This window comes from Ictalurus furcatus, chromosome 3 (genome assembly GCF_023375685.1).
Source record: "Ictalurus furcatus strain D&B chromosome 3, Billie_1.0, whole genome shotgun sequence".
NCBI classification, from domain to species: domain Eukaryota; kingdom Metazoa; phylum Chordata; class Actinopteri; order Siluriformes; family Ictaluridae; genus Ictalurus; species Ictalurus furcatus.
This window is the reverse complement of record NC_071257.1, coordinates 5,716,011-5,733,077: the sequence shown is the minus strand read 5'-3', so window position 1 is coordinate 5,733,077 and position 17,067 is coordinate 5,716,011. Positions and strand designations below refer to the sequence as shown.

Here is a 17,067-nt window from a genome sequence, read left to right as displayed (position 1 = left end):
AGTGATCTATTTCACATTACACTGCAAAATGTAGATATTTTTCTACATTTTCGTCATTATATTGTCTTATTATTATAATTCATTGGCATTCACTTTGCAGACTTTTGTACTCCAAAGATGATTATATATAATGGAACATCCATTCATATTTTTTTTTGTGCCAACAGTAATGTTTCTGGTGTAAAATGGGTTTAAAATAGATTTTACTGACCGCCATGTTTCAGTTCATTACCATTAGTATTTATTTTATTGCAGTCCATAAATTTACATACATTTCTTCCCTGTTTCTGTTTTTACTGCAGAATTATAATAATAATAATAATTATTATTATTTTATAAAAACCATTTCCACATTAAAAAATGCAAAATCTACAGTATTCGCTCTCAAATCTGTAGTTTCGCAGGCGTCAGGATTCAGGAATTATGTAGGTACTTATTTAAGATTCTAAAAAAAAAAATTTTTAAATAATTTTTTTTTGATGTTGATGTTTTCTTTGGACCATATAAAGCAACGAATGCCCCAAGCCTCATTTCAAATCATTTGCTGGTCAACAAAACAAAAGAATCTTGTTTTTATTTTTCCACTCTGATCATCACTTCATATGCTAAACATTATCATTATCTTCATTTACTTTTCATTGTTTTGCTGCTGTTGTAATACTAGATAACGGTTGCACCCATCAGAGTGTAGGTGTCCCCAAGATAAAGACTTAACAGACTGGTTTTCACAAAAGAATGGGCATCTGGCAGATCAACAGCTGGCATTACCTGCTAAATTCAATGTGTAGTCAGTCTCCCCTTTTGATATACTATATAGAATGACTCACAGTTCTTCATCAACTGTGCAAGCAAAGTCCTTCTCAGATGATTTTAATGTACATGTCGTTAAACCTGCGAGAAAGGTTCACAGGGCATCTGGTTGAGGCTAGAGGTGTGCATCAGGACTGGCATCCTGACACAACAGAAGAAAGTTGTGCAGGTGAGAGGTGCTGCAGGGGAGTGGTCAGATATGAATTTCGTGGGAGAATCAAAGACCACATTCAGTAACATGAATGTACAACGATCATTCATTCATCCTTAGTAACAGCCTGGTCAGGGTGACAGCGGCTCAAATATGGCTATTAATTTGTTTATATTTTGGGAGATAGTGCCAGCTAAATTATAAAATAAATTATAAAATAAATAATATTCTGCAGGCAATTTTAAAAGTGATATTTGAGACTAAATAGCGATTCCTGGTCCAGCTGTGATATGTTTCCAGGGCATAGAAGTAGGCGTTTTTTTATTTTCTCCCATTTTCTCCCCGATTTGGTCACTCATCACTTCCCATCCACCAGCCATCCCTCCCCTATCACACAACAGCTACAGTACCAAACGGGGAGCTCACAGACACACATGATTGTCTATTACCACTGCGATTGACAGGGGAGACAGTATGCGATGTCTCTCACCTAGAGAGCACGGACAATTTTGGCTCCCAGGCATGGATGGGTGTGGCAACTCGTGATCATCTGATGCAGCAAACAAGCAGTAGGGTTTCTTTAAAAAAACAAAACAAAACAAAAAAACACTTCTGGTTTAGACCTTGTACCTCCTTTTTTTTTTAAAAATTTTTTATGCATGTTCTCTCAATTTGCACATTTCTTCCGGTCGGCTCTGGTTTCTTCCCACCTCCCAAAAAGCCTGCCAGTAGATGGATTGGATTCCCCAGGTGTGAATAAGTGCGCAGATGCGGGGGAATATTGCTCTGCGATCGACTGTTTTCCTTCCCATCCAGGTTGCATTTCCTGCCTCATGCCCAGTGCTCCTTTAATCGGCTCCAGCGCCGCCATTACCCTGACAACGACGAAGCATTTACTGAAGAATGAATAATAACATTTCTACTCTATAACATTTAGATTGATTATAGGAAAGATGCAGACTCATACACTGTGATTATGCTCAAAACACCCCATGTCAATCATAATCCGATCTGTAGACACCGTTCTCAACACTTATCACATCATTCCGTTAAGTACACATGAGCTTGATGAATATTGCAGCAACCTTTTAAATAATATACAGATTTTCCCCTCTTTGAAGACTTTACTGCTTTTTAGTTATTTAGTAGATTTCTTACTTAAGGCTTTCCTCAAATTTACTATGTGCATCAGAGATGCATCTGGTGCTACCGGGTTTTATCCGAACATTTGTTGTAAGAAATGAAAAGGTGCTGAGAAATAACTGTGCCGAAGTACCTGAACAATCGTACTGTTTCAACTAACGCCACTATTTGGATCAAGACTGTGTAATTTGGCAAAGCATTTTGTGTACCAGATGTGTACTAAGTGTACCACTTGTTTTTCCGAAAGCGTCTGATTGCCTGTAAATAAAAGATAAATAAGGTAGCGTGGTATCATTCAGATGTGTAACTAAACACGGATTGCGGTAGGAAATAGAGTATACAGAAGAGTAATGTGGTTAAAAATGATTGCTGCAAGATCTTTCTTAAATCTTCATGAACACAGAGAACTAGAATAATAATAATAATAATAGTAATAATTTTTTATTATTCTTATTATTTTATCACTGATTATGGACACAGATTTATTTTTATTTTTTTAAATGTGGTTTATAAAACCATTTTTTTTCCCCTACCTCTTCTCACACTGTCCTCCAGTGTTACTTTCTTAGAAGCAAACTCTTCTTGCTCTCTTTCATTCACTGCTTGTTCAGCACCGACTGCCCCTTTACGCTCCACTGAGCTTCACTTTCCTGAAAAGAAATAGAGGGGCCTCGAACAGCACCCTATGTTAATTGCAAGTCACAGCAGTTTAATGGCAGACTTCAGTTCAGCGCTCTCTCTCTCTCTCTCTCTCTCTCTCTCTCCCCCCCCCTCTCTCCCCCCCCCTGTCTCCCCCCTTCAGTCTTACCAGTAGATGATCTCCTTCAGAGGGAGCAGGAACAGGTACAACAGTAAATGGTAAATTAATAATCTGACCAGACCGCAACACTGACATAAATTCCTTACAAGATGCGGGATAAACATTGTCCCTGTTAATTTTCCATAGAATTTCAGCTGAGCAAAAAGCCTCTCGTAATACATACAGAATTCGGAGACACCTATGGATATCGTAGTAATATGCAAGTGTAGTAGTCAGACATGGGCAGTGGTGGCTCAGTGGTTATGGTTGCTGAACAGAAGGTCAGGGGTTCAAGCCCCAGCTGCACCAAGCTGCCACTGGCTGGCCCTTCAGCAAGGGTCTTAACCCTGTCTGCTCTGACACCATGTTACATGTCTCCAGTCTTGGACCAGTGTCCAGTCTCCGGACGTTTTCTGTATTGACTTGGACTTGTCTTTGCATCGATCTTGTTACATATGGTCTCGGTCTCATTGGACAAAACATATTTTTTCTTCTAGAAAATGTAGCTTAATCATTGGCACAACGCACAAAGTAAAGGCTTGTCCTGGAAAAGGATTTTATGGTGGTCAGTTATACGACCTCGGTATGTTCCAATGGTTCATGAATATGCTTCTGAACATGCGGTACATGAATTAGTCTGATCACTCTACCTTGGTCAACTCCAGTGTTATTCCAGTGTTTCTGTGCCATATGTGCAGTATATCAGGTTTTTTTCTTTTAGTTGGTTTTGTCCAATTTTATCATGTAATGCTTTATCCAGATTGTAATGATTGTGTTATTGAGGTTGGTCCTAAGAATAGTTGCTACTTTTTTAGGGGTCGAGCCCCAAAGGGGCAAAGGCCCTTATTGTTTTCTTTCTTCTTCTCCTTCTTCTTCCTTCATCTACTTCTCCTTCTTCTTCCTTCTCCTTCTTCCTTCTCTTCTTTCTTCTTCTTCTGATTCTTCTTCTGCTTCTTCTTCTTCTTCTTTCTCTTCTTTCTTCTTCTTGTCCTTTCTTCTTCTTCTCCTTCTTCCTCCTTCTTTCTTCTTCTTCTTCTTCTTCTTCTTCTTCTTCTTCTTCTGCCCTTGAGTCTATGGCAGCCCATGGAACCGCTTGCGGGAAAGTTATGCATTTGGCACACAGATAGAGGACAGTCTGATGTGTTCAAGACAGCATATTTGGAGTCTCTAACTCGATCCCTCTAGCGCCACCAACTGTCCAAAATTGCACTCACATTTAAGTTAATAACTTTTGAACCGTGAGTCCCAGAAACAAAATAATTTTTCCCTCGGATTCCTTGGCTCAGGGATCCGATTGCACCATATGATGTCATTTTCTGTCATGAAAATTTTTCTGCCATTTTGAATTTTCTGAGAAACCTACTTTTTTGAGCTTGTCCTAGGCCGAGTTGCACGAAAATCGGCCTGCATCATCTAGAGACAATTATGACAGTTATTCACAGAATTTTTGTTAAACCATACCGTTTTTGAATGGCGTTTCAACGAATTCAACAAAGAGCACGGCAAAATGGACATGACAATATATCTCCGTAATGCTTTAGCGTATACAGATCAAACTTATTAGTTGTCATAGCCATAGCTCCTAGTGGTCACGAGATATGAAAAAAGCACATTTTTGCTTCTAACTTCTAAACAGTTTGTCATAAAATTTGTTTATGCTTTAGATCACCACTGGCTTGCAGCATTTTTTTTTTTTTGGTTTCCTACTAGTGTACGAAAGATTTAGCATTTGAAGCATGCAAAAAAAAAAAAAAAAAAAAGGGTTTCACAATTTGATTGGCACCTGAAGACCTGAATCTAACTGCCACAACATATATTTTGTTTAAGGAGTGACAAGTTAAGCATCAGCCAAGCCAGTTTTCCATCTCTACAAAAGACGCCCCATAGTCGAGCCTCATACTCTTGCTGTCATTGTTTCACTCAGCGTGCAGAGCCCTCACCATGACCTGCAGACAAAGGCATGGAGAGAGCTCACATCACATAGCACAAAGTTTACACACCTTAAGCTCCATCAGAGGAGAACTTTTAATAGGCACCCTGGTATGTGAAGAAAAGAAAGAAAACGAAAAGAAAAAAAAAACCCGCTTCTGCTGGAAGATGATGCATCTGGAAAAGATCAAAGAGGTGTTGCAACCACATAGTCCCCTGGGTTTAAGAAAACAAGCTGTACGGATTTTCCCTTGTGAGGAAAACATTTTAAAATTATAATTTATTTGAAAATGATATTTTGTAAGCAGTTTCAGTCACATTACTCAGTGGTGGTGTTCACAGTGCTACATGACACCTGATGTCCCTTTTGACTACTGAAATTAGCCTAGAGTGTATAAACGAATTAATATCAGTAAATTATTCAAACATATCAGCAGTACACTGAGCTACAAAGTCAGTCTAGAAAGTGACCCTGTGAACACACCAAGTCTTACATTATCGACTTACCTCAACCCCATTTTCATGCCAAATCAGTAGAAGATGTATCAAGTGAGATACTGTATGTTTTCTGGATTTTACATGAATGAAACTGGCTAAAGACATTTAGCCACTCTGAACCCAAACCCTTTGTAAATCTTCGTGAAAGTTGGCTTATAATTTCTTATTAATTTGTGTGAGTTGGTTTAAACAAATACGTATTAAGCCACATGTTCCAGTATCACAGTCTGTGGAATGATTATTTTTCTTTTAAAAAAAACAAAAACAAATCCCCCCCAGTTAAAAGTGTCCCTGGCTGCGAAGAGTACTTTACTTTCTACTCTAATGTACTCTATTATAGTAATAGTATAATGTAGAAAACGTATAGCATAGTAATCCAGGTTTATTGTAATAGTTGAATAATATAGCAAGCCCTGGTTGTTATGATAATACTATAGTATAGTATGCTAAGCCCTGATTGTTCTAGATATAGTAAAATATAGTAGTGTTAGTCCTGATAGTTATAGTATAGCATTGTGAGTTCTGATTATTATAGTATTACTATCATATAGTGCCATGCACCCTGATTATTATAGTAATAATATGATGTAGTACAGTAAACCCTGGTTGTTATCATAAAAGTATAGTAAAGCATAGTAAAACCCTGATTATCGTAATATTATGGTAAGGCATAGAAAAACCCTGATTCTTATGGTAATAGAGTAACATAGTACAGTAAACCCTAATTGTTATAGTAATAGTATAGTAAAGCACATTTTTGTTTGTTTGTCCTGATTGTTATATCAGTGGCATATACATACATAGTCTATATATTGTAGTCTATGCAAGTATAGCATAGTATACTGTACTATAGTAACCCCTGATTATTAAAGTAAAGAATAGTATAATATACCAAAGCTATGGTTATAAGAGTTGAAGTATAGTATAGCAAAATAATCCCTGATTATTATAGTAATAGTATAATATAGTGCAGTATGTCCTGATCGTTATAGTAATTGTATAGCATAATAATCCCTGATTATTGTAGTAGTAGTGTAGTATAGTAAGCCCTGATTGTTAGTGTTAGTATGATCTAGAAAAAGTGTAGTATAGTAAGCTCTGGTTATTACAGAAAAAGTATTGTATATTACAGTAAGCCCTGATTTATAGTATAGTATAATATAGTATAGTAAGCAGTGATTATTATGCGTTCCGCATATTCTAGTGACTTGCTCTGGGAGTGTACACACACATTTCAATAGTTGTTGCTTTTAGTGAAGGCCATCAGTCAAGTTCTCCTAAAATGACAAAAGGCCAAAATAAGAATGCATGCTCTGGCCTCACTCCAAAAAAATATAGCCCCACTTTACTGTTTATCATAGTCTTAATGGCCTTTTTGGAAAACACACCCACACGCTGCCCTTTTCCAGTCTCGATTTACAGCAAGCGTGTATCATTTTACAGCACAAATTGCCTTTTCAAGCATTCGATTTCTATCGCCGATTTTGCTTATTAGATTCTGCTATTTTTCCCCACTCCAGGCTCACTGGCATGAATCTGCCATCGCCCGTCATCAGCAGCAAGAACTGGCTGCGGCTGCACTTCACATCTGACAGCAACCATCGGCGGAAAGGATTTAGTGCCCAGTACCAAGGTAAGTGTGGTGAGGAGAGGCCCTCCTGAGGCTGGTACATGTGGAGCGGTTGGCAGTGAGCAACTGCACGCCGCCTGGTGTGCTGTACTTGTAACGTGGCTAAATAAAGTGTGTTGTGTGTAGAGACACGGAGCAGCAGTAAGCTGATCTGCCAAAGCTCGCATAACATCTGATTATTAAAACAGGAAACAAATTGTGAAAGTAATAGATAAATTTGCATCTTTCGTATGAATAATGCAAGCCAAGACATTTTTATATTATTTTCATGAAATGGCTGATGATCTGGGAGGCAATTTGCATAATGAGCAGGTGATACGGTGCGTCCTGGGCGAGCAGAGCTTGGGATTTTGGGTCTGGGAATATAAAGTTGCTCATGGACTCTAAGCATCTGTGATGTTTTCTGTTTATGTGATTAGGATTTTTTAAAATAATTAAAAAAAGAAAGAAATTGGTGCACGTTTAATAGTGTGTTTATATACACATTTGGTAAAAGTGATATTTTGTACATACACACGCACTGTATCTATGCGTGTGCGTGTATGTAAAGTATGTGATATATGTATATATGTATGGATGTATGTAAAGTATCATGTAGTGTGATGCGTAATGATTGTCGTTTTAGAATTGCTAAGGCGTGGGTTACTGTGTTATGCGATTGTAGCATCATAATTTATTTGAAAAGAACACTGCTTTAGCTCACTGGCTTCTCATTATTCCACATTTTAATTTGATTATAGCCCACAGTTGGAGTGATGTCATACAGTGAGAAAATTACCAAAAAAATGAATTTACTTCGCGATTTTTTGGCTCATAATTGGCTTCCCTCCCAATATAATTACAAGCCTGTAACTCCTCAGTGGCCTTGAAGCCCAAATTAGCTTGATACAAACACAAATAGCAGTTCCATAACATTTCCTGCCAAATCTGCTTTTATGTCTTGATATCGACGGTATGTTACCCACTCAGGTGAAATTCATGTGACGTGCTTTGCTCTCATCATCCATGACCGACTTTAAATCCACATTTCAAGGCTCTGGCATTTTTGTCGGAAAGAATAGCCAAAACATTAAGTCTGAAAGTATCATGGTGCAAGGATCCATAAAACCATGATGCATTGATGAATGTGAATAAAAGAGAGACATAAATATAAGCTAAGGGTGTCGTTAAAGTGTTGTTAAATGATTTCATCCACCGATACAAGTGGCTAAAGAATAAAGCCCCCACATTAAAATTTTTAAATAACTGTTTATGTACGTATAGACGTTTTACCTCAGTTAACCCAAGTGTTTTCAATTCAAATGAATGTATTTGTATAGCGCTTTTAACAATGGACGTTGTCCCAAAGCAGCTGTACAGAAATATATACATTTCAGATCTAAATTTTAAACCGATAAATTTATCCCTAATAAGCAAACCGGTGGCGAAGAAAAACTCCCTGAGATGATACGAGGAAGAAACCTTGAGAGGAACCAGGCTCGAAAGGGAACCCATTCTCATCGGGTGATGCCGGATAGTGTAATTTTAAATAGTTCCCTTCTATAACTGTGTAATCAGGAAATTCACCACAGTCTCAACATGATATCCATTCCGCTGAAGTCATGACCTGTCCACCAATGGAGACCCGAGCCCAAAGTCTGTTTGTATAATTGTTAGTGACAATCGCGGTCCCAAGACCTTCACCGCAACCGCAGTCCCAAGACACCGCTCAGTGAATAAGTATTTTAAAATGTATGTTTTATTTTACAGACATTTATGGGCTAGCCAAAGCTCAAAAACATAAACAAGAGCTGTCTGGTGTTCATGGAACATTCAAAAAGCACTTCAGATCAGTTTGAAAGAACTCTGTGCCATCATGCTTCTTAAAGTAGATTGCTCCAAGCATGAATTTATTTATTTATTTATTTATTTATTTACACCCCCCCCTGCACATTTCATCTTTGTCCTCTTCTCTCTACAGTGAAGAAGGCCATCGAGCTGAAGTCCAGAGGGGTGAAAATGCTTCCGAATAAAGACACAAGCCACAAAAATGCAGTCTGTAAGTACACTTTCAACCCACTTTGACTTCACTTTGGATGATAAGACCGAAAGAGTTCAATAATGAACCACGCAGCTAAAGTGGAACGAAAAGTAGTTGTGAATTTCAGAAATCTGTCAGTTTGGTTTAATGCATTCATCCAAGTGAGTTCAAAGCAGTGAAGCTCCAGAGCAGATCTGTAGCTGAAGCATGTTCCTCATAAGACAGGAAATATGCACACATTTTAATACACAGTCAGAGGCAGAAATGTCAAGCAGTGAGACCTCAACATCTTGATAACTCGTTTGCCTTATTTCAATTTAGTCGAGCCAAATTGATCCAAATGAACATCTGACAAAATCTCAAATCCTTAATGACCAGATTACAATGCATCAAACTATCCTGTATCCAGGGCCGTAGCTAGGGAGCTCTGGGCCCTCTGAAAAAATATCGATGTGGGCCCCCGCCGTCCTCCACCCATATTATATACGATATAAGATATGAGTATAATAAAAAGTCACTTAAATTACTCATTTTTCTTCGTGTTTTCTAGACAGTATTGTTATCTAAAACCATATCACCTCAGCAGCCGGCAGGTCTGTAATCCTTGTGATACGCATATCATATTTTCCCCCGCGTGTTATACAAACCAACTCTATTTACATAATAGCGCAAAATAGTGCTTATCTTCATTACGTTTCTGGTACCCAAGATTTATCCCCCCCCCCCCGACATTTTCAATCACTCAATCTCCTGTTTTTTTACGTACTGTAACTTAACTTCTAACTTCAACTGTTCTCAGAGCGGCCTCAATTCTGATCGGTGACGTTCACTAGCTGGGTGGGACTTTTTATCGGGTCCCTCTGCTGTTTGTCACTGACGTAGCTGAAATAATTAACAACCATCGGACTAAACCATTTTTAGAGAGGGGAGAAGAGATATTTGGAATACTTCTTTCAGGAAAGGAAAACAAAAAGTGTGTATATATGTGTGTGTGTGTGTATCTGTGTATATATATATATATATATATATATATATATATATATATATATATATATATATATATATATATATATATATATATGTATGTATGTATGTATGTGTGTGTGTGTGTGTGTGTGTGTGTATATATATATATATATATATATATATATATATATATATATATATATATATATATATATAATATACTTTTTTTTTTCCTTTCCTGAAAGAATATATATGTATTACAACTTCAATGTTCAACTTCAAGTTTAATGAAAACCATTAAAATGGAAGATACTATAATTATTCATAGAGTAGGGGCCTTTATAGTAACTACTGGATTTAGTGGGTGCCCCAATAATTGTCATCACCTTTCACCCCACTAGCGACAGCCCTACCTCTATCAATAATAATTGTGATTCTCTGCTTCTTTTAGGAGGTTCTGTAGCAATTAAGCAACCAAAAAGGCTCCTGACCTTAACAAACTTGCTGCTTTGCTTTGTCTGTAGAATACATGTAAACAAGTCTGTGGAGTTCTCCCTAGCACATAATGTACTACTGTAAAGCAGAATACAATGTGTCTCACAGGTGTGCATATGCTACACATTATAAATCTTCTGCATACAAACATGAGCTCGGTCTCTTATGTGTCATATATATATATATATATATATATATATATATATATATATATATATATATATATATATACGCACACACACATACATAAATGTGTGTGTGTGTGTATATGTGTGTGTGTATATATATATATATATATATAGAGAGAGAGAGAGAGAGAGAGAGAGAGAGATACCTCTGTTGACTACAGAGAACAACTTTTCAAGCGTATAAGTACAATCAGAGGTTAAGGCCACATCAAGCAGAAGGGTATGACAGTTGATAAAAGGTTTTGGTGAACTTGTAGAGGTGTACTGCAATGACACCGTCTGTACATACATGCTCATACATACAATTTCCATTGCCTATAATGTGCTTATATTCAGTTATGAACTTGATCCAGATTCACTGATTGGTGATTTGAGATTTGACATTCCCTAGAGACTCTGACTAGGACACTGCTATAACCCCAGGAACTTGATCAATGCTGTTGACTCAGACTTTGACTTGGGCAGATGAATAGGACTGTGCATGTGACTTGGGTGTGAAAAATGAATAAGCTCATACTTGAAAGCTGAGGGTTAGTCAACTGATGATAACACGAGCCCTGGCACTGAGCAGGTAATACAATTCTGCTAATTAACTGTGTAACATATATTAAAGATATATCCTCTTAGTTATAGTGTCTCTTTATATCATATCCCTGGGCTATCCACCAATTTACTTCAAAAATGGAGCATTTAGTATATACTGATGACTCTAGGCCAGGCCTTTTCTACGCTCTAAGTTTAAAGAGCACAGAATGATGAAGCATCTCTTGTTATAGCACCCTAAAAAAAAAGTATGATTGCTCTTGCATGAAATTAAATTTAATTGAAATCATCATATAAAATGTTTTAGATTTAAGGGGTGGTGCTTTAAGAATGTTTTATAATACGGTATTTAATTCCAAACACTATAGAAGAAGAAGCGAGAGAGAGAGAGATGGGGGGGGCTGTTTCTGTGCTCTATGCCTGAAGCAGAATCTGAGAGATGACCTAATGTGATTTTGGTCGGTAAATGAACCTGGACAATGCCAGAGAGTAATGTAGTGTCTGAGGTGCGAACACAAACATGCGGAGGCTCAGGAGAGCTGGAGATTGTGATGGGCGTGTGCTATGACATTTTCTTTCTTTTCAATTTTTTTTTCTTTTACTTCTGCTCCCTCTGTTTCACTCCCTCACTCATTCACTTTAGCTCTCTCTCTCTCTCTCTTTCTCTCTTTTATGGAAATAGCCACCAAAGCACGCTGAGACACCTTCCTCCAGCCTATTTGTTGTTTTATGGTGGTGGTGGGTTTTTTTTTTTTTTTTTTTGAGTTCCCTCTGCAAGTCTCATAAACTACTTCGAACTCATGTTGTTTCTTTCCTCTTAATCTTCTGCTCCCAGCTCCATGCAAAAGTCCCCATTCTCCCACTCGAACAGGTGGTGTGATATTTTAGCATTTCCCAAATGAAACATTTCATTTAAGAGCAAACCGAACGGAAATCAGGAGCAAGTGCAGTTGGGCTCGCGCTGCTATGTTCTTTTAGGGGTTGATTTTATAGCCAATAGAGTGAAATTTATCTTTGATTAAAACTAATGGCCCTGATCTTGTTATAACATGAAGAAATGATTTAGTGTGCTTTTTTTTTCTTCTTTTAAACCGTGGATCACTAATACACTATATTTCTTGGCCCTGCTAAGCAAATTAAGCTGCTCTATCAACATTTTTTCAGTACTCTGACTGTAAGGGCTTATTTTCAGAATGCTGGCTTATGTTTAAAATTCATACAACATTTTATTGCCTCGTTAAACTGCATGAACTGATTTTTTCCCCCTTCTTTATATGTAACATTTCCTTTCTCTTTCTTTCATGCAGTGAGCCAGGGAGGATTGACGGCAGACATTTGTCCGGATCCAGGGATTCCAGAGAACGGGAAACGAATTGGCTCCAGCTTCCAGTGGGTGCTCCCTCTGCTCCTCTTATCTGCTGCACTTGTCCTGTGTAATGGGAGTTTCATGGCACGGTTGTAATTAGAGGCAGCCCTGCTGTTTGACATTATGTAGTTTGGTCCTCCATCGTCACTGCTAAGGACATAAAAGTCAGAGCTGCTCAATAGGTCTCAAGCTCCGCTGGGAGATGATCCCTTTGTGGAGCTCGGGTAGTATCAATTCTACTCAAGTCACAGCAGGGCCCAAGAGTCTTTAACCTGGAACCGTTTTCATCCCATTAGTTTTCGGGTTGGCGCGTTGGTTACGGGTGCAGAAGTCTTAGACACATGCAAATAAATGCTGTAAAGCAAAAATGCCTTGAAAAACGATGAAATGAAACACTTCCAGATAAAAACTATACTATAAAAAGTAGTAAACAGTAATAAACCAAGACTAACGAAGTCAGTATTTGTTGCGAAATCCCTTTACTTTTTAAACCTGCATCAGGAGTCTCCGGTACAATTTGTACAGTTTTATGAGGAAATTAGCTGGTAAGTTTCACTGGGCATCTTGGGGGGAAAACCTGCCCAATTTTTCGGAGGACTTCTGCATCTGTTTTTGCAGGTAAAACCCAACAGACCTCATTATGGGGTTTTGTTTTTTTTGTATGAAAAGTGGTGTGTTACGTAATATGTTCCTTTCTTTACTGACCGACAAACATTTTTCTGTAACATTTGTGCATATGCGCATATACGTGAGAAGGTATTGAGATTATTTTGACCACTTCTGTCAATGAGCAAGAGTGAAATCAAATAAGGCATTCAGATATTTTTTCAGAGAGGCAAAAAAATATGTATTCCAGTTTCAAATATCATGTTGGATCAAGTAAAATATGATATTAATTTTTGATACATGTTGCATTTATCTAAAATTTATTTAAAAAGCATTTATTTAAAAAGCATTTCTTGATAGCCAACTCAACTTTGGGATTTTATTTTAATGCTACTCTAATGAAACTGGCTGTACTTTTGAGATATTATTGAGTGAGGTAGGTTTATTGACTGAAAAGTCAAGGTCCAGGTGCTGATGTAAGGACTTTGTGAATTGATTTGCATGCACCTATTTATATGACGAATAAGAGAGAAACTACAGTGGTTTGTGTAGCAGGTCACGTTCTGACAGTCATCTTTTTTTTGTTTGTTTGTTTGCTTTTTTTTTTTTTTTTTTTTTTAAAAATAAAAAAAACCTTGTTTCTCTCCAAACCTATTCTAGTGTTGGAGCCAGCATCCAGTTCTCTTGTGATGACAGCTATGTGCTGCAGGGATCAAAGAGCATCACTTGCCAGAGAGTGACGGAGACCCTGGCCGCCTGGAGTGACCACAGGCCGATCTGTCGAAGTGAGTGTGAATGCGGCCCTGAGCAGACACTTTCTGTAAAGATGCTGTCAGATCCTGTTAAGTGAGATGTGCAGTGCATGCAATGCGGAGAAAGACAATGCAGTGCAATCCACTGTTTTAGCTCTGGAAGCATTTGGCATCAGAGAGGTACATACTGTATGACCTACAGTGGTGCATTAAAGTTTGGGAACTCTTTAAGAAATGTCTATATATCTGCATAAATATGACCTAAAACATCATCAGATTTTCACACAAGTCCTAAAGGTAGACAAAGAGAAATTAAACAATTAAACAAATGAGAGAAAAAAGTCAGGGGTTTGAATCAAGGGGACGACTAGCAGGTGTGAGTGAGCGCCTGGTTTTAAGGATTTAAAGAACAAGGATCTATCAGAGTCTGATCTTCACAACACCCGTTTGTGGAAGTGTATCATGGTACGAACAAAGGAGATTACTGAGGACCTCACCTCAGAAAAAGAGCTGTTGATGCTCATCAGGCTGGAAAAGGTTACAAAACCATCTCTAAAGAGTTTGGACTTCAGTAATCCACAGTCAGGGAGACTGTGTACAAATGAAGGAAATCCATGACCATTGTTACCCTCTCCAGGAGTGGTCGACCGATAAAGATCACTCCAAGAGCAAGACGCTTAATAGTCCACGAGGTCACAAAGGAACCCAGGGTAACGTCTAACCAACTAAAGGCGTCTCTCACATTGGTTAATGTTCATGAGACCACCATCAGGAGAACACTGAACAACAGTGGTGTGCATGGCAGGGTTGCAAGGGGAAAGAAATTTTGCTCTGCAAAAATAAAATTTCTGCCCCTTTGCAGTTTGCTAAAGATCACGTGGACAAGCCAGAAGACTGTTGGGAAAATGTTTTGAGGATGGATGAGACTTTTTGGTTCAAATGAGAAGTCTTACGCATTCCAGTATAAGATCCTTATCCAATCTGTGAAACATGGTGGTGGTAGTAACATGGATTGGTCCTGTTTAGCTGCACCTGGGTCAGAAGGGCTTACCATCATTGATGGTACAATGAATTCTGAATTATACCTTCAAATTCTCAATATCCCAGAGTTGTAACTGTTCTGTACTGAGGAATGAGCAGGACTGATCAACAGTCACCGGAAACGTTTAGTTGCAGTTATTTCTGCACAAGGGGGTCACACTAGACACTGAAAGCAAAGGTTCACATACTTTTGCCACTCACAGCTATGTAATATTGGATCATTTTCCTCAATAAATAAATGACCAAATTTACCATTTTTGTCTCATTTGCTTAATTAGGTCCTCTTTATCAAGCACGGCTGTAGCTATAAAACAGCTACATGCATGTGCTGCATAAGTGATATGACACTTGAACTGTAACGTCTGATTCATGAAGGCAGGACACAAGTGTGTAAACTCGGCATGGTCTTTATTACAGCAATCCGAAATAATAATCATAATCAGTGTCCATAGCTTGGGTCAAAAAACAGGAAGGCGGCATCAAACGAGAGGAATCCATAATCGAGAACGGAAACGCGCAAGACTCGGAAAACCAGAATAAATAAGGCTTAGCAATGCACAAATGCACTCGACAAATGTTTGTGGTGAGACAAAGGGGGGGTAAAAAAAAGAGATAGAAATAGACAAACTAATCGAACTGCAACACCGAACAGCTGAACACAGGATAATTAACCAATAATAAGATAGGGACTAAAACCAAAACATAAGCCACATTTGAAATCTAAACAAAAGCACAGGAAGAACTAAACGAGCGAAGGCAGATCTCACGGCTCTGGGCGCCACACATCGAGAGGGGAAATTGGTGCCAATTATTCTGTTCGTAATATAACATCTAGCTGTGTACGGTTTTTGTTTGTTTGTGCATGAGACGTTCATTTAAATAAATTACAGAGAAATTATCAGGGAATGTACCAGTGAATAAATAAAGCGGAGTCACCGGGTTGTAGATATGAAAACGTTGCTAATTAAATATGTGCGTCACTACACAGCTAAACTCCACAGGTTTACTTGTGAAGTAAATGAAATAATTACACAGCTTTACGCAATGCCATGACATAGTCAGTTCGACCTGGAAGCAGATATTTATGGGAATTCACACAGGACAACATGAAATATAATTTAAGATTTAAGTTTGAAGCTTGAGTGGTTTGATATAATTGTACGTTAAGGCAGAGGTGGGTTGAGTAGTCAAACTTTTTGCTCAAGTAGAAGTAAAACTACTTCTAAGAATAATTACTCAAGCAACAGTAAAAGTAATGACGTTAATAATGACTTGAGTAAGAGTAATAAAGTATCCAATGAGAAGACTACTCAAGTGTGACTGTGGCTCAGGTGGTAGAGCGGGTTGTCCACTAATCATAGGGTTGGTGGTTCGATTCCCGGCCCACGTGAGTCCACATACCGAAGTGTCCTTGGGCAAGACACTGAACCCCGAGTTGCTCCTGATGGCAAGTTAGCACCTTGCATGGCAGCTCTGCTACCACTGGTGTGTGAGTGTGTGTGTGAATGGGTGAATGAGAACCAGTGTAAAGCGCTTTGGAAAAAAAACGCTATATAAGTCCATATAAGACCATTTACTAGTTACCTGGTGTGTTTTCTCCCTTGGTTCGGTTCGTTTAGACATACAGTATATGAACATGGCAATTGCGCTTGGATCCGCCCCCAAACAATCGGGATTGCAAACGAACTCTGGAGCGGTTCGCTTCTGAATAGTGTGTGAATTATACATTGACTTTCGGGGGGGGGTGGAGATTAACTAGTTTGTGTAATGCAGATGAGTGCGTCAGTGAATCACTGTGCTGTATCCTTAAAACAGCACACACACACACACACACAAATACTTTAAATGCTATAATTCATACAGTGCTGTTCAGCTTTATGTGATGAATAGTGCCACGAATGCCTTAAAAAGCAGCATGTACGTTCTAAACTACTCTTTAACTAACTTGTCTTTTCTTGCCAGTAAAAAAACCGCCTTATGTCTGTTCCCTTACTCTTACTCATGACATCTGAGTGCAAATAAGGTCTCTGTTATTTATATGTGAAAAGGTCAATGCATTAAGTTTCAATTTATTACAAACCTAAACAATACACTGATAAAATGGACATTTGTGAGTTGTGAGGTTTTTGT

The 17,067-nt window shown here is 38.2% G+C and overlaps 1 protein-coding gene across 1 annotated transcript in view; it reads left to right on the top strand.

The window, feature by feature from the left end:
- Positions 1-17,067, top strand: part of LOC128605044 (CUB and sushi domain-containing protein 1-like) — a 180,029-nt gene that overhangs the window by 4,906 nt on the left and 158,056 nt on the right. Inside the window, exons 4-7 of the mRNA XM_053620155.1 lie at positions 6,851-6,963; positions 8,921-8,998; positions 12,480-12,561; positions 13,805-13,929. Coding sequence (XP_053476130.1) covers positions 6,851-6,963; positions 8,921-8,998; positions 12,480-12,561; positions 13,805-13,929 — 398 coding nt within the window. The remainder of the gene's footprint in view (positions 1-6,850; positions 6,964-8,920; positions 8,999-12,479; positions 12,562-13,804; positions 13,930-17,067) is intronic.